We start from the raw sequence: 26,954 nt of genomic DNA on the forward strand, positions 1-26,954 counted from the left end.
CAGGCGAGAATTCGGAGTTATTATTTAATGGGTAGAGTTTCAGTTTTAGATGATGAAAAAGTTCTGGAGATGCATAGTGGTGATCATTGCACTTCAGTGCGAATGTACTTAATGTCATAAACCGTACACCTAAAAATGGTTAAAATGGTGAGATGTGTGTTATGTATAAAATAAATTAAAATAAATTAAAATATTTTACAATTAAAAAGTTAAAAAGAAAAAGCTTTCTTACCCATTCCAACCTCCATATCTTTATTCATACCAAACTCTAAACTCTACCTGGCATTTCAGCAATGCATGAATGAATCAAGGCCTAACTCAACACCTCAGTGTCTCCTAGACCCTGACAACCCCTGCCCCCATCCTGAGGGATCACTCCCTTTCAATATCTGTGCTCCTTACTAGTCTTTTAATCCTAAGCTTCTCTTTGACACCCACCGTTCATTGCACTTTGTATCTTGCATTTTCACAAATGTTCATTCCATTCAGTAAACACTGAGTGTTACCATTTGAGGGCGAGGTGCTGAGGAAATAAAATGAATAGGACATAGATGGCAAGTCTAGTGAGTTAGATCTATGTGTTACAACACGGCTAAAAGTAGAGTCGACGATGGCAACGAAGGGGAAGCGTTTGACTTCACCTGGGGACATCAGAGAAGGCTTCATGGAAAGAAGTTGATTTTGTCCTATAAAAAATGCTTCTTTTTCTCCTTTTATTTTTTTATTATTTTTTAAAAGATTTTATTTATTTATTTGACGAGAGAGATTACAAGTAGACAGAGAGGCAGGCAGGGACAGAGGGGGAAGCAGGCTCCCTGCTGAGTAGAGAACCCGACACAGGGCTTGATCCCAGGACCCTGAGATCATGACCTGAGCCGTAGGCAGAGGCTTAACCCACTGAGCCACCCAGGCGCCCCATTTTTCTCCTTTTAAATAGCACTCACACATTTTAGAACACCCAGAAAATATGAAAACATTGAAAAAAGTCATAGCACTTAAAAAAACAAAGCAAAACGAAACACTGGTTATATTTCTTTCCGGGCTTTTTCTCCATTTTCTCTCCATATACATATCTTTTAAGATTTTATTTTGAAGTATTGGGGACCTGCGTGACTCAGCCAGTTAAGCATCTGACTTTGGCTTAGTTCATGATCTCAGGGTCCTGGGGCTGAGTCCCACATTGGGCTCTCTGCTCAGTGTGGAGTCTGCTTCTCCCTCTCCCTCTTCTCCTCTCCCTTGCTTGTTCCCTCTCCCTCTCAAATAAATAAATCAAATCTTTTTTTTTTTTTTTTAAGATTTGATTTATTTATTTGACCGAGAGAGACACAGTGAGAGAGGGAACACAAGGGGGGAGTAGGAGGGGGGAAACCAGGCCCCCTGCCAATCAGGGAGCCCAATGCAGGGCTAGATCCCAGGACCCTGGGATCACGACCTGAGCCCAAGGCAGACGCTTAATGACTGAGCCACCCAGGAGCCCTTAAATAAATCAAATAAAAAAAAAAAAAAGGAATCTCTACACTCGACACGAATTTACAATCCCAAGATCAAGAGTCATAGGCTCCACCAACTGAGTCAGCAGGCATCCCTCCCATGCATTTTTTATTAATTGTTTGTAACCATATACCATGGTTTTATATTGTATGCATATATATGAGGGGGGTCAGGCATATATGCATTTCCCATTTGACTGATTCTTCTATTTTATTTTATTTTTTTAAAGATGTTATTTTATTTGAGAGAAAGCGTGAGAGAGAGAGCAGGAGCAGGGGGAAGAGGGAGAAGCAGATGCCCCGCTGAACAGGGAGCCTGATATGGGGCTCAATTCCAAGACCCTGAGATCATGACCCGAGCTGAAGGCAGATGCTTAATGAGCTGAGCCACCCAGGTGCCCCTGAGTCTTTTTCTTTTCTTTTAAGATTTTATTTATTTATTAGAGAGAGAGAGAGAGAGAGAGCATGTGCGTGCATGCTTGTGCTCAAGACGAGGGGCAGAGGGAAAGAATCTCAAGCAGACTCCCCACTGAGCAAGAAGCCCAAACAGGGCTCAGTCTCGGGACTCTCATTCTGAGATCATGACCTGAGCTGAAATTGAGAGTCAGACCCTCAACTGACTGAACCACCTACGTGTCCCTATTTGATTGATTCTTAAAAGTTTTCCAAGTGAAGGGGCGATGGAAGATAAAACTTTAACTCTAGATAGGGCTTTAGATAGCTCTAGTCTGGGGTTTTTGTTTGTTTTTTGTTTTGTTTTGTTTTTTAATTTTTAAATAATCTCTATCCTGAACATGGGGCTCAAACTCACAACCCCAAGGTCAAGAGCTGAAGGCTCTATGACTGAGCCAGCCAGGTTCTCCAGAAGATTCCTGCTTATTAAGTCCTAGTCACAAAAAGAGTGTCTCCCATCCAGCCAGTTGTCTTCCCCCTACAGCACAGTGACCTAATAGGCTGGAGAGCTAACAATGAGCCATCTTCTGGAACAATGTCTGACTGTTAAAATTTGTCACTTTATCAAAGAAAGAGGACCCCCTCCCTTCACACACTTTTACTCCTCATGGTCCTTATAGAACACAGGGTACTTCAGGTAGGGCTGGAATACACAAGAGGCTGTACCACAAGTTAGAAGAGTGGATTGTGGGTAAAACATGGTTTAGAACCAGACCTCCAATGCCTGAATGTATGGCTGACAATCTTTGTAAGGTTTTAAGTAAATCATGTAGTTGCTCTAAGCTCTACTTTCCTTATCTATAAAATGTGTGTAATAACCACCTACATCATAAAGATTTTCTAAAAATATTAAATAACGGGCCTCAGGGCGGCAGGCAGCTGGGGGTGAAGGGGTGGTTTTGAAGTAGGGGCTGTGGTGGTGTGTGGGGACCCAGCACAGTGGCTGCAGGGTCGGCGAGAAACTACTACAATTCCTATGGAAGCAAAGTAGAATTTAATAAGAACATAATGGATGGAGAAGAGAAAACCTGTGGTGGCTGTGAAGGCCCTGATACCATGTATACCAAATTGATTATCTTTTGATGTTCATGAATATATTGTATAAAGGGAACATGCACTAATATCAGGAACAATAAAAGCTATGTTGAGTGGCCCAGGTCAGTTTGCAGAGAATAAAACTAATGAGGGGTACCTGGTTGGCTCAGTTGGTTAAGCCTCTGACTCTTGATCTCAGCTCAAGTCTTGATCTCAGGGTTGTGAGTTCAAGCCCTGCATTGGTCTCCACTCTGGGCCTAGAGCCCATTTTAAAAAGGAAAGAAGGTGGGGCGCCTGGGTGGCTCCGTGGGTTAAAGCCTCTGCCTTTGGCTCAGGTCATGATCCTGAGGTCCTGGGATTGAGCCCTGCATCGGGCTTTCTGCTTGGCGAGGAGCCTGCTTCCACCTGCCTCTCTGCCTATTTGTGATCTCTGTCTGTCAAATAAATAAATAAAATCTTAAAAAAAAAAATAAATAAAAAGGAAAGTAGGAAGGAAGGACAGGAGGAAGGGAGGGAGGGAAGGGGGAGAGAGAGGGAGGAAGGAAGAAAGAAAAAAAAACAAATGAAGTCAATCTGAGAAATCCATTCATATGTGCTATCAAAAGCATGCATGCATTTTTACCTACCACGTTTGGTACACTAACAGCTCCACAGGGATTCCTGAATTCCCAGTTACACTTGATGACTGCAAACTTCCTAGATTGTTAAATAAAATAAATTAGAATAAACTGTTAATGTTTTTTTAGTATTTTAAAAATAAATAAAAATGTTAAATAATCTATTCAAAGATTTAGCATGTGCCTGACATATAGTAGATGGTCATTAAATGTTAGTTTTATTATTAAGCTGTCAAGCCAAGGACAACCTTGTGATGCCAGGCACAATGCTAAATGTTTGAATAACTCCCCATTCAGAACAGATAAAGGCTAAGCCCTTACTTCCTCCAGATATGAGGCTTGTCACCTCGGACTTTACCAGAAAAACATATACCTTCCTTCATACCATATGTTAACTCTAGGTTTGTATTGTTCTATACTTTTCTTTTAGGCCCTCTGGCTCTACTCTGAAATTATTAGAAAAACTCTTGGGTAGGTTTGGATGCTCTTGTTGGAGAGCTCCTGAAGATGCAATTGTCAGAAATGGGAAAACAAAACAAAACAAAACACCCTCTCTTTAAAGATAATATAAGGCAATAGGTGTCCCTGACTTAAGAGGAGTCAGGACCAACGAACCTAGGGTAGGGGAAAGCTAAACTTCATCAGAAACCTTCCATATTGTGAAATCCCTGCATTCTGTAAACTTCTCTTTTCTCGTTTTGCAACAGCTTGTCCCTACTGGAAAACCGCAGACCCTGTACCATATACTGTTCCTTATCCTGGACCCTCTACCCCTTTGTCCCTCCTACTCTCTCCTCTCTAGTCTCCAAAGCTCTAACATCCCATTTCATGTCTGGTCAAAGAAAATCTGCTTTAGAAATTCACTGGCTTCTTGTCCTCCCCTGGGCCCAGCAAAGCCTGGGAGTCCATCTTGGGGAGATGGTGTTACTGTAGCAATTAACTCTGGAGGCCTTGTTTGTTTGTTTGTTTGTTTTTGAGATTTTATTTATTTATTTGACAGTCAGAGATCACAAGTAGACAGAGAGGCAGTCAGAGAGAGAAGGAAGCAGGCTCCCTGCCGAGCAGAAAGCCCTATGAGGGGCTTGATCCCAGGATGCTGGGATCATGACCTGAGCTGAAGGCAGAGGCTTTAACCCACTGAGCCACCCACGCGCCCCTGGAGGCCTTGTTTTATCTAGTTAATACGCTGTGCAACTCTTGGCTTTACGCTATGGTTGTGCAGACTTTGTGAGGATAGTGAAGGAATCTCAGCGAGTCGGAGGGAAGAGATAACAGTGTTTGCCAAAGCGACCTTGGATACCCAGTGCCTAAGGTGGGCTCTGGGAATGAGAATTAGGGTAGGATTCCAACAAGAGCCGCCGTGCCGAGGGCTAAGGAGACACAGCGCCCCCTAAAGGGAGTGCGGATTAAAGTTGCTTAATCAGGCCAGCGATATCACGTGTTCTCCTTTCTGCCAATTGAAAATTAATAATCGCTTCCTCTGTTCCCCATGGAAACAACCCCGCCCCACTGACCCTCCCGCCCCATTCAACCGTGAGGTTTTGGGGTTTTATTGAGTGCTTAAACTGACAATCAAGTGCCTGCGCTTTCTGGCTGGACACCTTGCTTCCGCCAGGCAAGTTAGCACACTGACTGGCCAATAGGGAGATAGCTATTACGATATAGCCCAATAATCCTACTTCTGGGCGGGGTCTAATAAGGACGTGGGGCCAATCAGCGGCGGTGTTGTTTTTGCGGCTCCACGTCGGCACCAGCTGCGGGGCAAGATGGAGGCGCTGATTTTGGTAGGAGCCGGAGGGGCAGCCGAGATGCTGCGGTGTCCAGAGGGGCCGGGAGTTGGGGTTCAACCTGACTGGGAGGGGGTAGAAAGGGGAATTCCGGGTAATCCTCGTGGACCGAAGCTTTTGCCAGTCCCTGGAATAAGTGTGTGGCCTAGTATAGAAACTGTAGGAACTAAAGCCTCGGTTTAGAGTAGGAAGCTCTTCCGGGGAGAGGGCAGTATCCGTGGAAAGTTGGAGGGAGCACATGTAGTCCTTAGGATGTGTAGGATCATAGGCTTACTGGAGCGAGGTCCTTTAGGTTCCCCCTCATTCTGAGCGGTACGGATGATAGCCTGGTTTGACTTTCTCCAAACCTTAAAACTAGCCCCAAATTCTAAGAATAGACTGCAGGTGTTTGTCATCACAGGGTTCTCCTCATGGTTGTCACAGCTTGACTCTCCTTTGGTAATAACGTTACATTTCTTCCAAAAACGGGTTTCCTTTTATTTTAGTCTTCTGTTAATCTCCCTTGTGTAGTTTTGTCATGGTAAATGTATTCTGTCAAAGTTCTGGAATACCTGATAGAGTTAGCGTGGATTATAGAATATTTTTCCAGACTCCATATTTTGTTCTTTTTTTCCTCCCCACTAAGACTTTAGGAATTCTTAGTGCAGGATCTGGGATGCTAACTCTTCCTTGGTTATATGAGAATTTTGATGGCCAAAGGGTGTTATAAATTCCTTGCCCGTAGGATCCCTTTTGCTTGTTGAAACAAATAAAATACTATTACTCCTTTAGAACTGGACTAGAGGATTTCTCTCTAAAGTGCTCTGTTTTGCAGTTTGGGATATTAGTATTAGCTCCCAATCTCCTTGATTGAGTTGAATTCCAGGCTCTTTCCAAAGACAAGTTTTCTTGTATCTTTTCCTTCAGCTCTAATATATGTGCACATTCAGATTTTCATCAGGTAAAAGAGAATAACAGGTTTGATTTCTTTCAAAATGGCAAAGATAGGAATAATTCCTTCTCATCGTATGGATTGGTCAAGTTAAGGCAGCAAGCTTAAAATCTGAGATTTTTTTTTTTAATTTTTAAATTTTTATTTTTTTTAAGTAATCTTTACACCCAGTGTGGGGCTCAAACTTGTGACTCAGAGATTAAAAGTCACAGTCTCCACCAGCTGAGCCAGCCAGGCACCTCCTAAGTAGGTTTATTTTTTTTTTTTTTAAGATTTTATTTATTTATTTGTCAGAGAGAGAGAAAGCACAAACAGGGAGAGTGGCAGGTAGAGGGAGAAGCAGGCTCCTGGCTGAGCAAGGAGCCCAGTGTGGGATTCGATTCCAGGACCCTGGGATCATGACCTGAGCCAAAGGTAAATGGCTAACTGACTGAGCCACCCAGGCGTCCCAAGCCCTGAGTAGTTTTTAATAAGATATTTTCTGTATCAGGCAGTTAGCCAGTATTCTTAACCAGTTAAAAGACACAGATAAATTCCAGGGAGTTGGTTTCTTTGGAAGTTTTTAGAAAAAAAATTTTAAATGCTCCCTACATCTATTTACAAGGTAGCCTGCTTAGAGGTATAGGGCTGAGGGACATGAGACTTGGGGAGCCCTCTTAAGGAATCTGTGTGTAGTGGTGAGTTGAAGGAGGTATATGTGAAAGTCTCACATTTTCTCTTACCTCATTTTTCAGTCTCTGCTTCCTCAGTGAAGTCTGTTTCAATCTGTGTCTTATATCCATTTTGATCTGTACCTAAGATGCCACTTGCACAGATTCTTGCTAAACTGGTCAGATACCCCTGAACTTTGCTTTTAAAACCATACTGATTCTTTGTCATGAGAAATCTATGTAATGGGGTTGGGGGGACCAAATTACAGGGAAAGGGGATTGCTCAGGGAAGCACATGTTAAAACGAGGATTAAATTTTGATTCCTCATCCTCCCAGACTAAGTCTCTTTCATGTTACTATAGGTTTTCTCATCATGGACTTTGTACCTCTTCAGTATGCAGAACTGTACTTTTAAACATCAGTTATATAAAGCTTTTGTTGGGGACAAAGTACTAATAGGTATCAGTATGTTTGCTGGTCTCCAGAGTTCTTATGATATTAAACTAGTATTTTCCTTCCTCTATGTCAGCTCTTTCCAACATTTTTTTTTCTTTTTGCAGTTTCATTATATTTGGGTCTCAGTTAAGAATTTGATATTTCTTGGGTGCCTGGGTGGCTCAGTGGGTTGAGCCTCTGCCTTCGGCTCAGGTCATGATTTCAGGGTCCTGGGATCGAGTCCCTCATCGGGCTCTCTGCTCCGCAGGGAGCCTGCTTCCTCCTCCTCTCTCTCTCTGCCTGCCTCTCTGCCTACTTGTGATCTCTCTGTCAAATAAAAATCTGTTTAAAAAAAAAAAAGAATTTGATATTTCTTTTTTTTTTTTAAGATTTTATTTATTTATTTGACAGGGAGAGAGAGATCACAGGCAGAGAGAAAGGGGGAAGCAGGCTCCCTGCGGAGCAGAGAGCCCGATGCGGGGCTCGATCCCAGGACCCTGAGATCATGACCTGAACCGAAGGTAGAGGCTTAACCCATTGAGCCACCCAGGCACCCCAAGAATTTGATATTTCTCACCATTCCATCCTTTTCTCAACCAGAGTTCTAGGAGAGAATTAAGCCCTAAGGCATTCATTAATATAATGAATCAACTTCTCTGTATCCACAATGGTACTAGTTTGTACCATCCTTGGGAGAAGTTAAAAAAAAAAAAAAAGCAGTCATTTAAGTAGTTTTCAGTATTCAGTGCTTCAGATGAGGAACTGTAGTTGAGAATCTAGGTGATACTTGCTAAATTTTTATTTCTCTCTACCGTTACAAACTGGCCCACAAAATTTAGCCCCAACGGATTCAGAATCACCTTTCAGCATTGGTCCTTTTTAACCTCATCCCTTCCTCTTGTTTACTCAGCAGCATCTGATTACTTAAATTGCCATCTTTTTTGTGAAAAGTATGAGGAATACCTGGATTTTTCCTTAGCTTTCTACTGAACTAGAGTTTACTGTACCGTGATAATACTGAACAGACTCCTCCTTAAAGAGGGTAGACACCTTGTAAAGTTCTTGTTGGCTTTCTCCTTTCACATTTCTGTTTCCTGGTTTGGCTGGACCTCTGGAGAAATCTGATCAAAGTACATTATCTTTCCATCCTCACCTCTACAAGGCACACAGCCATAGGATACTGAGAAGGGAAGGGTAATCTAGAGGGGGTCATGAAGAAAATCTACTGAAATTTGATCTGATTATGGGAATTTCTAAATACCAGTAGTTTCCCTTCATTTAGGTGCTTTACAGTGGGTGTCATTTCTTTCTTGAATTAAGTGATCTGGCTCTAAGTTTTGAGCAGATTTGTCTTACTTTTCTCAGGTCCTCTTGTAGTCTCTAAGGAAAGAGACCCTTTCATCACCTTCTCTTCCCAGTGCTTTATAGTGCTTCCAGCCTGCATCTTTGGACTCAGCTTCCTCTCTCCTGCTGTTTCCTGCTGGTTTTCCCTTTCTTAGCTGTGAATGGAGAAGGATCTCTGCAGGTCACCATTCTCCATTAATAACCAATGAAATCTTAAAGATAATGACTTATCCTTTTCCTCCCTTCCCCCTTTACCTTTTTTTCTCAAAGCTGAATTACTCTAGCAGTCTAGATCCTTAAATCTTTCCTCATAGGTTTCATTTTTCCTAATCCTCCATAGATTCACTTTCTGAGTGTTTTTCCAGTGTTCTTCCAACTAAATTCTATCCTTTCTCTCCCCTTAGTAACGTTTTTTATTCTAAAACAATGGCCAAGTCCCGAATTCTAAGCCTCATTCAAAAATCAGGGCATCCAGAGTGCACAAGAGTGTGCACTGGGAGGAGGAAACTATGCAGAATACATCAATGACTTAAAGGTTGATATTGCTCTGTGGCCTTCGCTTCCTGAATCATCTTAATGGGGCTTTTGTTAAATTCCTTTGGCACTAACAGTAGAGGTACTTGGCCTAAATGCCCCCTCCCCCTGCTCTGGGCAAAGGTATCAATTACATTAAGCCCCCAAAGCACTCCCATCTCGTTCCTGGCAGTCCCCTGTGCCCCTCTCCCAGCTGCGTCCTTGCCGGTGCCTGGCCCCTCCATTTCGTTAGGAGAAGCAATCTCCTCGTTCCTGCACTGTGGAGATATATTTCTCAGCTAGGGCGCGAGCAGTGCCAGCACTGCCCCCGGTGAGGTCCCTGGCAGCCATAAAAATTTTTATTGTGATTATGTTGGTGTCGGGGTGTCCATCTGGGTTATTGCACACCTAGTTTAATTGATTGAAGTTTAATTTATTGACACTTCAAATTAAATGATCAGAATAAACTGTGCTGTTACTCTGGCCGGCTTGTTTTAATGGTTGATTGCTGGAAGCAGACCTCGGCTTGAACTAAAACCCCCAAAGAGCAATTGACGCTGCTTCTAACTCTCTCCATGTCTTGCCCTCCAAGAAGACCTCGTTATAGATTTCCGACGTATTTATATATATTTTTTTCCCTCTCCTTCACAGTGGTGGGAAAGAGTTGGTCCCTGGCAAGGTATAAATTATATCAGAGGTCTAGGGGAGCTGTCACATGGTCAAAAGAGGAGGAGGGGGTCTCCATATGAAGAAGGCCAGATCTTTGAGAAGCCAGGTCTTCCCTGTGAGGCAGAGGATGAATGCAATTATCCAGATATTTGAAGGAGCCTAGTGGCAGATTTAGGGTCTTTTTCATCTAGATATTTGCTACTGTTTTTTACTCCATTGACATGACTTGGTTAGAGTTAGGATACTGACAAGAGGACTAGTTATGGAACGGGAAACTTGAGAAGCAAATAAAGGATAGAACAGGAGTAAAGAATCAGTGCCTACCTATCCACTTATGGTAGAGTAATTAGAAAGACGGAGGGCAGAGTGCCCTCAAGCAGCTGACGAAGATGGATTGGGAGGTCAAGTCCATGCACTTTATAAGATGCTGGTACTGGCAGAGGCCCTCTCCCATTCTGTCTTGCCTTTCTCAGATCGGATTATTAGAGGAGTTCTCTTATCCTTAGATTTCCTAGCTTTGTCTTCTGCTGTTGACCATGTCCATCTCTTCAGAAGTTTTTCTTGCTGTGTCTCCTAAGTCTCAGGCAGCAGGTGAAGCACATGTCTCCTATGTGGCTCTTTAATTCTCCCACTGTCAAGGCAGATATCTCCACCTACAGCCATGCGTTTGGATATCTCTACCAATTTTCTTCAACTCCTTTTCTATTATTTGTGGACTTAGTAGAGGGAGACAAACTGGGGCAGGGGGTTATTCCTTGGGGTGTGATTCTGAATTTTGCGTTGATAGACTGAAAGATGAGCACAGAGGCTGTCAACTCATTCTCTTAGACTAGCAGATGTTGGGCAGGGGTTGGGGGTGGGTACAGATAGCATGAAACATCATAACCAAGAACTCAGCAGAAAGGGATCTAGTTCCATTTGATATTTCCCTTTATTGAGTGGTATTTAAATGAGAGCTCTTGGGCACCTGGGTGGTTCAGTGGGTTAAGCCTCTGCCTTCGGCTCAGGTCATGATCTCCGGGTCCGGGATGGAGCCCCGCATCGGGCTCTCTGCTCGGCAGGGAGCCTGCTTCTCCCCCTCTCTCTGCCTGCCTCTCTGCCTACTTGTGATCGCTATCTCTCTGTCAAATAAATAAAATCTAAAAAAAAAAAAAAAATTAAAAATAAATAGATAAATAAATAAATAAGAGCTCTTGGATTACCGAACTGGGAAGGCAGGAAGTTCTAATGTTGCTCTCAGGCCTAGGATGTGGAGTACTCTGATTTCTGCTTGTTCAACTCCTCTTTCCAGTGCTGCTTGCTTTGTCCTGCATTTCTGTAATTCTTTCACTTTCATAACAGTTGGAGAATTGACTATGTGGCCCCTGGGGAAAAATTCTACAGATAGCCTTTCTGAAAAAAAAATTTTTTTTTTTAAATAAGTTCTAGGCCCATTGTGGGGCTCAGACTCCTAACCCTGAAACCAAGAGTTGCATGCTCAATCCACTGAGCCAGCCAGGCATCTGGCTTTCTGAATGTTAAGAGAGGACCTGAGATTTTGCATTCCTGAAGGGCTTGGGCTTGGTTACTGTCCTTCCTATCTCTCAGCCACCAAATTTAGTCATTGAAAGGTGCTGACCTTTGCTCCCCCTGCTGGCTGCATTAGTTTTCTCAATCATACTCATTAATTTATGAAGACCAAACATATTTATTGAAATCACTATTTGGTACCAGGCAGAGGAGAGGGGGTGATTTACAAAAGTATCATTCATTTCCCCCTTTTTTCCCTCCCCTCTCCACACCATCTTATTATCCTCACAAAGTATATTTAATTCTGAGCTCCTTGAAACCATAAAAATTTGTGAATGTGTATTTTTCTGGGAACGGGGTCCCTAGATTTCATAAACTTATCAAAGAGGTCTTCTGTAACTTAAGGTATTAACTTTAACTGATCCAGGTCAGACCTCTCATTTCTCTGATGAAGAAGCAGAGTCCCACAGAAAGGTAGGATTTGTATTAATGGCTGATCCAGATTATAATAAAGGGGTTTTGGAGTTTAGAGATATTTTCTCCTGTAGTGTATGAGTTCTTTGTAGTGACTGTGCTTTCACATTTTTATCTATGCCAGATAGGAAGATTCTTCCTGCCGGTCTCTTCCTGACATCACTTCTTTCTTCCTAAGACGTGTGTTCAGTTTCCTCTTTATAGCCAGTATTCGGTCTCATTGCATCTGGGTTATGCTCCACGGTACCTATGGCTTAGTCTTTCCTGAATTGTGCTTGAATCCAAGCAAACCTTGGGTAGTGTATAAAAACTATGCTTCCTTGTCAAATCGTTGAGTTAATTCTTTTCATTTGAGGTGGCAAATTGGAGCCCTCAACCCCAGAGGAGCTTTTCATTTTAAAGAAGTTGGCACAGAATCAGGGAGCAAAATACCTGCTTAGCTACGTGGACCTGGGAGTCGTATCTAGGAATTTTTCCTTCTAGTTTATACTGTTTTGGTTTTACTTTATAAATAGGGTTGAGGGAAGGGCATCTTGTTTCTTCTTGTTCAAAACCTATTGCCAAGCAGGGTACTACTTTTGGCATGGCCATAAAGATTTCTTTATAAGTGGAAAATGAAGAACTTTCTAGGAATCTCAACCGTATTCTTAGTTGTGCCCTTTCAGCTCTGTGAGTGGCATCCTCCAACTCCACAAAGCCTTCTTGGCTGTGTTCCCTGCCCCCACCCCCGTGAATTAAATAAAGTAACCTGTCTTAGCCCTCAAATACCCTGTCTGCCTGCTGCAAAGACTTAACCACCCCCACCCCCACCCTCTTCTGTTGGCATTCCATGATCTTATCCCAGAGTGCCCTTTTACTGTATACATTGTGAACTGACTTCATTCAGTGCTTTTTCAGAGCCCATCTCCCCTAGTTTGACTTAGAAGACACACAAATAGACAGCTTTTATCCAGAGCTGCCTTTTTAACATTTTTGCCGGCTATAATCCTGAGGAAGCCCTGCAGGTCATTCGAGGGCCCACAGGGGGCAGCACTAGGAATGACTTCCCCCTCTAGTCCCCTCCGTGCTGGGGGTGGGGTACTGGGAGATAATGTTTTTCACCAGGCTTCAGAAAGCCTCTGATTGAGATCAAAGACTCCTTTGCAGCAGGCTAGTTGCTTGTTCCGTGTTGTTTCAACTCTCCTGAGGAGCCCAGTCTCGTTTTCTTGATAATAAAAACATACAAGAAAATCAGTCTGAGCCACCCAACCTCCCACAAACCAGTCTGCCTACATTTCCAGGCACTATTAGCATTTGAGGTGAAGTTCTGTTATACACTCAGGCTGTGGCTCTCTGAAAGTCAGTGCATCACAGAACTTTGTCTCGAAAGCTTTCTAGCAGCTACACATTCGGGAGCGGGAGGGAAGAATAGACCTTTTAAATCCTTTGAAGGTGGCCCTAAGCTTGTAGGGTCTTTTTCAGTAATCAGCATTTAATGTGTTACAAGGTCAAGCCTAGTCCATTGTCCAGGAGACCCATTTCTCAATAGCTGGGAGTTATTTATAAACTTACCCTTTGCAAAAACTTAAGATGAAATTACATTATCAAAAACTTAAGATGAAATTACAAAACTTAAGATGAAATTACTGGGGCCTTTAAACTGGCTGGTTTTATGATAGGAGAGGAATTCTTGGCCTCCCCACTCCGGTGAGGTAAAGGCCCCTGGCTGAAGTGGAACCGGCAGTAGTCAGGAGGTGGCAGGAGAAGTAAAGGAGAAGCTGCCGGCTCCACCTGTCGCAGAGTGGAGAATTAAAGCAGCATTTAGACTCATGCCTAAATTCTTGGCTTTGTTTAGGGTGGTTTTATCCCTTTGGAAGTTTGAAATGACCAGCCTTTTTCTCTAGTGCCTTCTTACCTCTTTCAGAACTGTAGTAAATCAGATCGTTCTTCTGCCTGCCTGCCTGCCTGCCTGCCTTTCCCTGTCTTTTATCCTTCCCAGTAAGCTCCACTTCCTATTTGGGGGCCTTCCTTGATAGCCTCTTCTAGGAAGCCAGTGAGAAAAGCTAGGAGTGGAACCTAGGGATCTGTTTCTTTGCCAGCAGTTTTTAGGCACTTCTACCCTGTTGGCCACAAAGGGCATTGTTTCTCTCCTAGTTGGCTGTGGCTATAGGGTTTTTCTTTTCTTTGGGATCCATCCCATTCTTTCTAGGGATGCCAGACTCAATGGCTACAAGAACCAGTTACCTATGGCCAGATCAATGCCCAGTTTAAACCATTAGGAATCTCTCCAAGGTTCCTGTGAATGTGGAGAGAGGAACAGAGCCAAAGATTTCCAGGGAAAAGGTTGTAGGAAAAATGATCTCTTCTAAATTTCCTTCCCTGTGGGCTTCTTTTCCTCATTAAGGAAACTCATTCCCATGGATGCATCCCTTTTGGTGAGTTGAGGATCCAGGGGCTATAGAATTGTGCCTGCTTTATGGGAAGATCTTTCTGTGGGGTATAGAAGTTAGGAAAGCGTCTCTGTTTGTGACCTTTTAGATGATTTTCTAGGGGACTTCCCTCTGCTAGACACAGTTCCTTAGTTTGAGACAGAGTGTTTATTTCAGGGAGTAATGTGTATAGGGTGAGCATCTCTAACGAGTGTTTATCAGAGGAGAGATATGTTGGTAGTAAGATCACTCAGAATGGCCACACCAGAACGTCTTCCTGTATTTGGAAGTCCCATTATAAGAGGGTCCCTTAGATGCTTACTGCTTCAAGAAATTTTACTTTATCCTCAAACTTCATTAATTCTCATAATCATTTAACAAATACCGAAAGTTTAGTGTATATCACACAATCTTTAGGACACTTGGAATAAATCAGTGAACAAAACACAAAATTTGCTGTTCTCAAGAATTCAAGTGGGGGAAAGCTTACATTCTTCATCACCCTGTTGTCAAAAGACTGGGTTCCCTATACTCTCATTTTTAACTCCCTGAGGGTGGGGTTGGTTCTTTGCATGGAGCCATAAACCTCCTAAAACCTCATGGGACAGTTTACCTTTGTAGACGTTGCAATTTCTGGATCCTTGGCAATAATTCTTTTATCCTCACTCTTGGGTCTTTATTAAACTTATGCTTGGAGATTATATTTAGCCCCTGTGAGGACTGTGGGTTTCCTAAGTAAGGCCAGGAAACGGAGGCAGCAAAGCAACAGCCCTTTCTCATAGTACAAGGGAAGGATATCAATGGTAGGTAATGTTGATTAGAAATTCAGGGAATGTGAGGGACACCAACTGGCTCAATTGGTAGAACACGTGACTCTTAATCTTGGGGTTGTAAGTACCTTGGGTGTGGAGACTGCTAAAAAAAATATAAAAGAAAGAAAGAAAGAAATTCAAGGAATCTGAGCCTGCAGACACCTTCCATGTACATAACACTGCCTCCCTTTCCTTCCTCTTCGTCTCCTGGTTAGCTGGTTCCCTAGAAGTTGCAGGAGTAGAGGAGCTTCTGCAAAGTGATATGTTTTGCGGTTGTTTGAGTGTAACCATTAAGGCTGAGGCTGTGGTTCCATTATGAGAGCCATTATCCTCAAAATTTGATTTTGGGTAGTAAAAGAACACTCCCCTCCTGCTCATTATATCTAGGTTTGAGGCTTCTTAGATCCTCTTCTTACTGCTTCTTAACTACCCCCAAAATCAGATTGGTTTATGTCTTGTAAGTTAAGTGGTAGTGGTTGGGGGTGTAGTAGGATTGGGATCATAGGGGAAGTCTTGGAAGATGGATGTCTCACTGGGTTGCATTCAGAACTGGTATGTCTGTGTGCATGAGTGTGTGCACACGTATGCGTGCTCATTTCCTTCTGCCCAGTGTGTGGGTGGTTTAGGGAAGGCTTGCTTTATGCCTCTGCATTGCTACTGCATTGGGACTGCAGAAACTTCTAAGTACATTAGGGCATTCAACCCTATTTTCAGATAGCCTCGTGCAGTGCCTATTAATTAATCTGGTCACATTCCATACCTACCTGTGCATGGGAGACCAGGGAGGGAGAGTAATTTGGAAAATAACCGTAGCATAATATTTGGAAATAACAGCATGACCTACCTTGATTAAACCGTCTGTGTGTCTGGCTCAGAGTAACTGCTTCTCTGATGCTGCTTTGGAGTCCTTTGTTGAAATGCCCCCTCCCTCAATTCAGTTCATGCACCACTTGATCATTCTCAGTGTGAATTGCCTAAATCTAACCAGGTTGGGATAGGGGACATACAGAGGCACCTCTGTATCCCCTTGCAGCCCCAGCGGGATGAGGGGAAGGTATCTGGTTTGTCAATGCTGGCAGGAGCCTTCAGGACTGAAGGTTATGTTCGTATCTCTTCAGGAACCTTCCCTGTATACTGTCAAAGCCATCCTGATTCTGGACAATGATGGAGATCGACTTTTTGCCAAGGTGAGATTCCCTTTGCAATTCATTTAGGAGCAAGACAAAGACTTACTCTGAACTTTGGATCTAGGGACTGCTCCTATTATCTCATATTCTTGATACCATAATTTTGAGAATCCTTCCATTTTCCTGTGCCTACTCCAGATAAAACCCAAACTGCTTCTGTGTCTTAGTTGCCCTGCTTCCATACTTGCGTCCCACAGATTTTGACCTCCTTTGTTGTCAGCATCAGATCAGAGAAAAGCTTGGGGTCCTTGGTTTCTGAACAGTACAGTGCCTGAGTGTGAGAAGCAGATTGCCTGTGCCCATCACTCCTGTCCCTTTTCCTTCTGCCTTTTTGCCCTGCCTGGGCTTTTCCAGGGAATTCTCTTGTAGTTCCAGGGTTCCAGCCCTAGGTCTGCAGTCACCACCAAGCTTATTACCTCCTGACATCCCTGTGTGGTGTTTCTAACTTTGGATCTATTGAAAGAGAGGAGAAAGGACACCCCTCTCCTCTCCCTCCATATCCTCCCCCTCCTGTGGAAATTTTTTCTGTCCCTGGTGTATTAACTCCGGGCGAGCACAGCATAAATCAATCAGCAGGTAGAGATTAGTTTAGAATTCACCAGCTGTTCCTCCCTGTAATTGGATGTAACTATGCAGGACACCTTTTGAAACAGTTATCCAGTTACTAAATGCCAGACCTGTCATAGGTCTTCAGCTGACTGCGACGGATTAGCCCCTAAAGAGCAGAGCGATTTAGCAGCCTGTATCTCCACCCCGTGCCAGGGAGGGCTTGGGAGTGGGCTCAGCAATGTGCTAGATTGTCTCCTGCTTCTTGCAGTTTGCAGAAAAGAGCTAAGATGGAGGGATTGGGTAGGCTTTGCCTTGGTTTCTGCAGCCTTTCCCCATTCCTCAGCTTCATACTGTGAGTGAGGGTCTGAAAGAAGCATTCTGTGCTTCTAGTGCTTTTTGTGTTCCCTAGCACTGCTCCCTAACATGGGTAGCTCTTAGGGCGCACTTGATGAGCTTCATCTAGAGATTGCTATCCTGGAATGCAGACGGGGGCAGGGCTTCATCATAGAGCTTGCAGGCCTCTGCCCTATAGTCTTAGAAATGTGATGTGGGCATGCTTACGGCAAGGTCTTTAAAAGGGTTTTGGTTTTTTTGTTTCTTCTTCTTCTTCTTTTTTTTAATATTTGCTTACTTACCGGCCATTCCCTACCTCCATAGTTCTTCCTTCTTCATGTCAGTATTTTTCCCTCACCCCATGCCTTGAAGGAGAGAAATCCAAGATCCAGGGCAAAACACAGACACTAATCATTCTGGGCTCCCAGCTCTAATGACCCAACCCATCTCCTTTCTCTCTGACCAGTACTATGACGACACGTACCCCAGTGTCAAGGAGCAAAAGGCCTTTGAGAAGAACATTTTCAACAAGACCCATCGGACTGACAGTAGGTCATTTTCCTTTCACTGCTCCCCGTGTTGGGGGAACCATGGCGGGCAGGGGGTGGCAGCAGGGCTGCAGAGAAAGGATAAAATGACTGCCTCCTTTTTCTTTGTCTTCCTCCTCCCCTCATATAATAAACTCTTCGGAATGTAATGGGGAGGTGAGTGTACCTCACGCGGGAATACCGTGCTGGAAGGTTGGCTGTTAGCTACCTGTCTAGTCCCTGGATTTATGAGCCTCACTTGACAAATTTAACTGCAGCTCTGCTTATTGTACCGCATCCATTAGGGCAGGTAAATGGAAGTCTGTAAAGGTGACCGCTCTGCATTTTCACCTCCGAAGGATCGACTAGTATCCTGTCTCATATACAAGGCGGGAAATAAGGGTAGTTGGTAGGGAGGTGGTTAGAGGAGAAGATACACTTCAATTTCCCCAAGTTTGTACTTCCCTTCTTTTGCTACCATGGGGAAGAAAAAAGCAGGTCAACTTTGGTCTTTGGGCGTTACTTCAGCCCAAACAGCTGGATGCCCAGAGTTCATGGTAACTCCTTCTATCCTACTTTCTTATCTCAGGCTATCCACTGTTTCCACCTTTCCTTCTCCCACCCCCAGGTGAAATCGCCCTCCTGGAAGGCCTGACAGTGGTATACAAAAGCAGTATCGATCTCTATTTCTATGTGATTGGCAGCTCCTATGAAAATGAGGTGAGAATTCCACCCCTCTTTGCTATCTCTGATCCCAGTTTCTAAGCCATAAGCAGGGCATAGTATGGCGTCGGGACCCTAGAAGTGCCCCGTCCCTCTGGCTTCTGACTGGGCTAATGAAGTTGTCAGAGATCTCTGCTGACCTCCAAACATGGCCTAGCAAACAAATCAACCTAGAGTGGAAATTTTCACTAATTGCTTTTTTCTTTTGTCTTTTTTTTTTTTTAAGATTTTATTTATTTATTTGACAGATAGAGATCACAAGTAGGCAGAGAGAGAGACAGAGAGAGAGGAGGAAGCAGGCTCCCTGCCGAGCAGAGAGCCCGATGTGGGGCTCTATCCCAGGACCCAGGGATCATGACCCGAGCTGAAGGCAGAGGCTTTAACCCACTGAGCCACCCAGGCACCCCTCCTTTGTCTTTTTTTAAGTTTTATTTATTTGAGTGATCTCTATAAACAACATGAGGCTCGAACTCACAACCCTGAGATCAGGAGTTGCATGGTCCTCGGACTGAGCTAGTCAGGTGCCCCCTGAAATTGCTCTTGCTCTTTTATCTCCATGTAGGAGACACCATATGTATTTTAATACATACTAACATGTATCAGTGGCCTTCGCTGTATAGTGTTTTTAAAGATGGATTTCTTTGTTCTTTCTTTCTTTTTTTTTTTTTTTAAAGATTTTATTGAGAGAGGGGCGCTTGGGTGGCTCAGTGGGTTAAAGCCTCTGCCTTTGGCTCAGGTCATCATCCCAGGGTACTGGGATCGAGCCCCACATTGGGCTCTCTGGTCAGCAGGGAACCTGCTTCCTCCTCTCTCTCTGCCTGCCTCTCTGCCCACTTGTGATCTCTGTCTGTCAAATAAGTAAATAAAATCTTAAAAAAAAAAAAAAAGATTTTATTGAGAGAGAATATGCATTCATGCACACATGATGGGGGGCGGCAGGGTCGGGTGGGGGCAGAGGGAAAGAGAGAGAATTTCCAGTAGACCCTGTGCTGAGTGTGGAGCCTGACACAGGGCTTGATCTCACGACCCTGAGATCATGACCTGAGCCAAAACTGAGTCGAACACTGAGCCACCTAGGCATCCCTTATAGATGGATTCCTGAGGTTTGGTCAGGGTTGGGGGGGATGCTTCCTCCGGCTATGAAGGGTCCATACCTGACTGAGTTTGGGTCAGTTATCAACATTTGGGGTCATGTTGAAGCTACACATTCTGAATGGATCAGCCTGAGAAGCCTGTGGGTATAGTCCTAACCTGTTTCCTATGCACAGGAAAAGCTACTTACCTCAAGTAGCAACATCTAGGAGAAAAGATAAGTAAAAATAGGCCCCCACATAACTTGAAGCAAAAGTAAATGTTTGAGAGAACCAGTTCTTTTGAAGCTCTTATTACTTTAAATCTTTTGTAAGGTGCATTGTTACCTAAATCTTACAGCCCTTCTGTGAGTTGTGGGCATTAGTGCCCTTGTTTTGTAGTTGAGGAAACCAAACCATGAGGAACGATATGAAATTACTTGCATATGACCACTGTTGAACTACAGAAGTGGCAGTTTCTTATGGTTCAGCCTAATAACTTTTCCAGGGTCACACATCTAGAAATGGCTCAGCTGGGATTTAGCCCAAATCTGTCTGATGCCAAAGGCCATGCTCTTTCCACTAACCCTCTGGCCTTAGCTATTGTTTGGCTAATGATTTCTTTCTTTTTTTTTTTTTTTAAAGATTTTATTTATTTATTTGAGAGAGAGACAGTGAGAGAGAGCATGAGCGAGGAGAAGGTCAGAGAGAGAAGCAGACTCCCCGCGTAGCCGGGAGCCCGATGCAGGACTCGATCCCGGGACTCCAGGATCATGACCTGAGCCGAAGGCAGTCGTCCAACCAACTGAGCCACCCAGGCGTCCCGGCTAATGATTTCTTTGCCTAAGATACCAAGTAACACATACACAGTTGGCAAAGACATGTAGAGGACTGTGATAGGAAAGTTTTGAACAGTCTGGTCAAAGAGAGACCTCGAATTGTGGGATTGTGTAGCCGAATTTATTTCTGTGAGAAACCACAGGTCCTCTTCCTGTTTTGCTCTCACTTCCACCTTATGCTTTTGGTCTTTTATGAAAGCCTGTGTATTTTGATGCTTAATGAATTAGTGGGTTTTGTGTTCAGGTAACAGTTTTCAGGGCCTTGAACCTTATCCTTCTGCTTCTTCTGTTTCCCAACAGCTGATGCTCATGGCTGTTCTGAATTGCCTCTTTGACTCATTGAGCCAGATGCTGAGGTGAGTAGGCCATTCTTGACATCTGTTTGGGAGATAAAGTCACTATTCATCAGGCCCAGGGGTTTGTGGGGGGAATTAGCAGAGGCTCCAGGGAACTGATTTACCTTGAGAAGTTAGGCTTATTATTTCAGAGTAATTCGCACTGATAGGGGAGACTGGATGGAAAGTACTTCCCTCCTGTGGGATAATTCTCCTAAGAAAGGGGACTGGGCAGGAGCAATGTCTCTCTACTCTCATTATCCAGTGGCTCTTTCAGAGTTCTGAGCACTGGTAAGGTGCTTTCCTAGACTTCATTAGAAGGTAGGAAAGGGCAAGCATAGGAAAATGTCCCAGATGTAACATTAGTGCCTTGGGAATGGAGGTAACATTCTCAGTTTTTAACTTTAGCTCATAGGTTTTCCCTTCTTTTTTTTTTTTTTTTTTTTAAAAGATTTTTTTATTTATTCATTTGACAGATAGAGATCACAAGTAGGTAGAGAGACAGGCAGAGAGAGAGGAGGAAGCAGGCTCCCCGCTGAGCAGAGAGCCCGATGCGGGGCTCGATCCCAGGACCCTGGGATCATGACCTGAGCCGAAGGCAGAGGCTTTAACCCACTGAGCCACCCAGGCGCCCCAGGTTTTCCCTTCTTTAGAACAGAAAGAATATGCCATTTTCCCCCTCCTCCCTTTCCACCTTCCTAGCAGCCCTGTTTCCCACTAGATGGGCAGCCCTGTTTCCCACTAGATGGGCAACAGAAGAGATATAAGATACTTTTCCTGAAAACATAAAGGAGTCTGAACTTCATTCCCCCAGCAGCTCCCAAGTGAACCCAGTACAGACAGCCATCCGCCATCCGGAGCAGAACAGCAGGCGCTCTCAGCCCCACAAAATCAGCAGGGCGAATGGCTCAGATTTCCTCAGGAAGGGGATGATTTATTTCTTAGCCAGGTGAATGAATAGACTTCATTTCGGTGATCTAGTGAAAGAGTCAAACTGACGGATGTGACTGGCCACGTGCACAACCACCGGATCTAAGGCTGGTGGATGAGGGCCCTGACTGTTCCCAGCCCTCTAGTTGGGCTTCTTTTCAAGGCCTGAGAAGAGCTGGTGAGGGAGTGGGAGAAGGGGGGGAGCGGAGAGAGGCTTAGAAGGTTTGTCAGAGCTTAAGTGCAAAGAGAATTTGCACTCAACTCCTCTCCACGTCCTGCCAACTCCAGATTGAGTTTAGCTGTTTGTTTTCTTTTTTCCACTCACTGATGTCCGTGTTCATGAGCAGTGTCAGTAGCTGTATTACGGTAGGTAGGGAAGAAACTAGCTCTGGATAATCAACTCTTGAATAGTCAGAAATTGCCTGTATTTTTTTAATCTCTTTCCTGACATTCCTGATACTTATTCAGTAACCAAGAGTAAGAAGAGGTTTAGAGTGGATAAGCCAAAAAGTACTTATTTACTTTTTAGTGTGTGTGGCTGGTGCAGATATTTTATTGGTCTAGTTTTGGATCTCCAACTCAGACAATGTCCTAGGATTCCTTTTATACACGGGCTGATTTTTTCTCTTCTCTTGGGGACTCAGGAAAAATGTAGAAAAGCGAGCTCTGCTGGAGAACATGGAAGGGCTCTTCTTGGCTGTGGATGAAATCGTAGATGGAGGGTGAGTTTTCTGACCTGCCTGGACCTCCTTGGATTTCCGGTACGGGAGTGGGATAATTGCCTCTGTCCTAAGGCGAGTGGCCTGAGTGACCAGAATATCCCCACAATGAAGGAGTTTGTCTTTGAGGACAGAGTGAATGATGGTTTCTTCTTTGTCTTAGGGTGATCCTAGAGAGTGATCCCCAGCAAGTGGTACACCGGGTGGCATTAAGGGTAAGCAGGAGTGTGCTCCCCTACATCCCCCATCTACTCACCCTCCAGGGCCATACCTGCTAAACGCATCTAAAGGTCAGGGCTTATAGAATACACAGAGCCTTCCCCTTCCCTTTCAAATTCTCGTTGTCTCAAAGAGGAGCAGCAGAAGGAGCATACTTTTGCCCCTTACTTGGTACCTAGCATCCCATATAGTCTTTGCACAGAGGGGACATTTAATACATACTTAATTGAATCAAAGATGAATAAAAGGGGCACCTGGGTGGCTCGGGGCACCTGGGTGGCTCAGTGTGTTAAAGCCTCTGCCTTCAGCTCAGGTCATGATCCCAGGGTCCTGGGATCGAGCCCCACATCGGGCTCTCTGCTCAGCAGGGAGCCTGTTTCCCCGGCTCTCTCTCTTCCTGCCTCTCTGCTTACTTGTGATCTGTCAAATAAATAAATAAAATCTTAAAAAACAAAAAAGGATGAATAAAAGAAACTTTAACATTAATGGTTCTGAAACTATAAAGTAACTCGAGGTTGGTTAATACTTCCTTTGGGGATGGATCCCAATCTGGTGAGTCAGGGGAGTGTCTTCCTTGTCTTAAAGTCTGAGGACACCACCTCTCTCTCAGGAAGCATTTATTTGCGAGAACTTTAGTCCTCTTTTGACGGTAGTAATATCAGAAAGGGGCCTCTGAGTTAACCATAGATGCCTCCAAGTCTGCTAGGGAGATAATGGTGGGTATAGAGAGAACCCATCGGCAAATTGTGGGGTGCAGAGATGTTTAAGCAAAGCAAATCTCCCCATTCATAGAATGTCCCAGCTCTGACCTCCACAGAGTGAAGGCTGACAGTGTCGGGTAATGGAAAATCTTCTCCCTTAACTGCCTTGGGCTCCATTTGCATAGTTTAATCTTCTCCTCTAACATATGTCTCTATGTGGCAAGAGAGAGGGTCCCCCCCCCCCACCCACTCCCGCCTTCCCCTTCTCAGGCTGCTGTTGCAGCAGTTTATTTCTTCAAATTAACATGCTGTCGTTACCCATCAGGCCTTGCGGGATCCATTAAATTACCCCTGGCTCCCCCTCATCCTTTCCCTAGTGATATTGATATTCAGGGAAGGTCTTCTCTGACTAGGGAATCAGGTCCCCCACCCCCAAGTTGAGGATCAGATAACCTGCTGATTACTTGGAATGGAATAAATCTTTTAAGAAGTCCAACTGCCTTAAAACAGAGGATGGATGAAATGACCCTTTTCTGCTCACAGTCTCTCTGGCCAAGAAAATTGTGACTGTACTACCTAGAAGGGACTGAGAAGTCAGGCATCTGCGTTTTGCTTCAGTTTAAAGGACCACTTTTTCCTTCTGCACTACTGACTTCAGTCCGGTCTTATCCCACCTTCCTCTCATGCTAAATGTTTGTGTCTCTGTGTCATAGGGCGAAGATGTCCCCCTTACGGAGCAGACAGTGTCTCAGGTATGTCTTTCTCTCCACATGGACTGGACCAGTAAAGAGGCTAGATTAGCATTCCACCCCAGCCCAAGTTTGAATGAGTCTAGAGACTGAAGGCATATTTTTCTTGGCTCTAGTCCCCAGAGAATTGGGGACTCATACAGCCAAACACTCCCTACCCACCCAACTCCTATCCCATGTTCCTGTGAGCAGTGGCTGTCACTGTACCCTTCAAACCCTCCCTGTCTGATGCCTCATTCAGTGATTTACTCCCCAGCAGAGGCTTGCCTTAAGCAGATGGTCTGTGTGTGTGCACGCACACGCATGCACACACACACTCTCTCTCTCTCTCTCTCTCTCTCTTTCTCTCATTATTCAAATGAGGGCTAGGCTGGAAATGCATATTCTAGAGTAAAGCAGGTTTTACAGATCTATCCTGCTACTTTGTGGATAGCTTGTCTACCTGATGTGGGAGGCAAGGGAGGGATTCTGTTTTCTCTCTACTTGGAATTCTCACCAAGAAGTCCATCTGGATGTGGTAACTCCTCCTTTCTAACATATGGCCAGTAACCCCCAGTTTTTTTCTCTCCTCCCAGGTATACCTCTTCTCTCTTCATCCCCTCAGTGGATTTGAATTTGTTTGGAATTTCCCAAACTGACAATCCTCTAGGGCCCTAGAGAGCTTCTTCCCATCCCTCTATCCTTGGGGATTTTGTATTTGCCATTCTTCTAAGGACAGGGAAGGCAAGTGAGGGGAAGGAGAGCCCCAATCTCTGTCCTTGCCCTGCCCCCCAGCAAGCCCCTCAACTGCCGCCCTTGTCCCTGCAGGTGCTGCAGTCAGCCAAAGAACAGATCAAGTGGTCACTCCTTCGGTGAAGACCTCATTGTTCCTGGCTCCTCACCCCCTCAAAAAATCCACACGTCTGCTGTGACTTCTCATCCAGTCCCCCAACTGATGCTCTCAGGATCATCTCGGGGATTACAAGGGACCCTTAAATCTCCATTCTGTCTGGTTGCTTCCCCCAAACTCCAATGTATGCTTCCTATCCTTTCTCACTTTTTTGTAGTCTGGGAGTAAAACTCCCAGCAGATTCTAAACGCAGGGTAGGGGAAGCACCCTTTTCCTTTTTACACTGGATTATGCTCTCATACTCTCCTACCCCGCATATTTTCTTCTCAACTTTTGTGCCCTTTGCTGCAGTTACACTTGAGATCAAAGCAGGAGAAAGAATGTGCTGAGCGTTTTCCTCCCTTTGCCTTTACTGGGCCTTCATCCCAATAGCCCATATGTTAGCAAGGGGAGGAAGAGAGAGAATTCTTTTCCATAGGATGAATGGGGGTGGCATATCCAGTCTCAAGCTATAGCCCCACTTAATTGGCCTCAGCATTTCCTCCCATCCCTTCTTACTGCCCTGTCCTCCAGCCTTGGAAAAAGGATTGGGAACAGCTCATGGGCTGGGGACAGAATGGAAGAAGCAGGGATTTAAGTTTTATTGGATAGGGCTTATAAAATTCTGTTTTTCAGTCACAGCTGCATTCTTTAGCCTGATCCTGGCTTATAGCTTCAAAACAACTGTGGTTTGTGAGTGTTCATTTTAGGAGCGTCCGTCTCCTGGTCCTTGACTCTCCACCTTCCCTACCCATGGGATCTTGGCCTGGTTTGTCCTTGCTGTGCCCTGGAGCAGAGCCAGTCCCTGAACTAAAACTCCATTTTAGTCTTGGGAAGAAGAGTTTTTGCTCAGAACTGGGGAGGCGTGGGATTTATGACTTGGGCCTCTGGGCTGTGTCCCCTTCACTCCCCCACATGCATTTCACTCCTCTGCCCTGGGTCTGCAATCTCTGCCGCCTAACCCTATCTTCTCTCTGCCTCAGCCTTACATCCAGGCAGTAGGTCTGCACTCCTTCCCACCCTAGGTCGCTGAAAGAGGTCCCTTCCCTCAGAAAACCTTTGGGATTTGGATTTCCCCAGGAAGATGGAGGTTGGAACACCCACTCGTGGGTCTAATCTTTCCCCTTGACCGGAAACTTCCCACAAAAATGTCTCAGAAAAACCTTCCTGAGACTTAAGCCTTCTGTCCCACCCACTAACTGCCAGTTCTCCAGGACTGAAGTGGGGTGAATAACTGGGCATATTTGAGGGAGCATTTTTGTGTCCGAGATGTATGGAGTCAGGAGATCGCCACCTTCATATACTGCTCTGTGCAAAGAGGAATAAAACCGATTTCTTTTTCCAAACTGCCTTTGTGTGATGTTTCTGTTCCTCTTCTTCTCTTTTTGGCAGCTGCTTCTATTCCTCCAGCACCCCCCCCATCGCTCCCCATCTTATAATATTTCTTACCTCCTACCTCAGAGACTCCCCAGCATTCCACCCCCCCCATCCCTAATTTACGGGGCTCTTTGCCTCCTTGGCATCCCTCCGTCCCCACGCCTGGAAATTGGCGCCAGGGGTGGGGTGGGGGTGGTATTTTCTCAGTGGGAGTCCCAGGGAACTGAGTGCTCCCCCCACCACCCCAAAGCCAGCTGCCTGCTCCCGCCTCAGCCATTAGTAACCCGGAGACGCGCACCTGCGTGGGGGCTCTCCTCAGCCCCTGCTCCCTTCCCGCACCTCCCACTCCTGCTCTGAAATGGCGCTGAGCGGGTTATTTATCGGAGCCAGCGCTGCTCCAGAAGGTCAGGACGGTGGTGTAAATAACCTCTTCTCGCCATTTCCCCGTCCCTCCAGAGCCTGCTCCCCTCCCCCTCCTCCACCTTTATTCGCACAAATGAATGTGGCTGGGCTGGCGCGGAGCCTGGCCCTGCATCTTAATGGGGCGGTGAGCTCACAAGATGGATTTAGCTGGGGGTTTTATGGTTGCCGCGGCGACAGGAGAATGCTTTGGTTTTCTTTCCCCCTTCCTCTGCAGGATTTTCAGGAGGGGGGAGCGTGGGGAGCCCTCCTCTGCACTGCAGTTTTGAAGGGTCTCCTC

The 26,954-nt window shown here is 44.9% G+C and overlaps 1 protein-coding gene across 5 annotated transcripts; it reads left to right on the forward strand.

Moving 5' to 3' along the window:
- The first annotated feature begins 5,318 nt into the window (after nt 1-5,318).
- LOC111157963 (coatomer protein complex subunit zeta 1) lies at nt 5,319-26,223 on the forward strand. 5 transcript variants are annotated; one of them, XM_022519722.1, is made up of 9 exons: nt 5,319-5,379; nt 16,247-16,315; nt 17,664-17,745; nt 18,353-18,444; nt 20,657-20,712; nt 22,266-22,343; nt 22,504-22,555; nt 23,974-24,012; nt 24,817-26,223. In XM_022519722.1, exons 1-9 carry the CDS (start codon nt 5,362-5,364, stop codon nt 24,862-24,864), a joined length of 534 nt encoding a protein of 177 aa, XP_022375430.1. In that variant the 5' UTR covers nt 5,319-5,361; the 3' UTR covers nt 24,865-26,223. The 5 variants fall into 5 exon arrangements, with proteins under 5 accessions (XP_022375430.1, XP_022375432.1, XP_022375433.1 ...); XM_022519724.1 differs by lacking the exon at nt 5,319-5,379 and adding an exon at nt 14,305-14,322; XM_022519725.1 differs by lacking the exons at nt 5,319-5,379; nt 16,247-16,315 and adding an exon at nt 14,305-14,322.
- Nucleotides 26,224-26,954: the final 731 nt, after the last annotated feature.

Source organism: Enhydra lutris, unplaced genomic scaffold (assembly GCF_002288905.1).
Source record: "Enhydra lutris kenyoni isolate GAN:26980312 unplaced genomic scaffold, ASM228890v2 scaffoldscaffold56, whole genome shotgun sequence".
NCBI classification, from domain to species: Eukaryota; Metazoa; Chordata; class Mammalia; order Carnivora; family Mustelidae; genus Enhydra; species Enhydra lutris.

What these genes read in the sequence shown, in the direction of transcription:
- LOC111157963 (XM_022519721.1), top strand. Translation starts at nt 16,172, where the DNA reads ATGAGGGGAAGGTATCTGGTTTGTCAATGCTGGCAGGAGCCTTCAGGA. An exon ending in GCAGCTCCTATGAAAATGAG is followed by an intron (nt 18,445 to 20,656) that starts GTGAGAATTCCA and finishes GTTTCCCAACAG; the next exon opens with CTGATGCTCATGGCTGTTCT. An exon ending in TACACCGGGTGGCATTAAGG is followed by an intron (nt 22,556 to 23,973) that starts GTAAGCAGGAGT and finishes TCTGTGTCATAG; the next exon opens with GGCGAAGATGTCCCCCTTAC.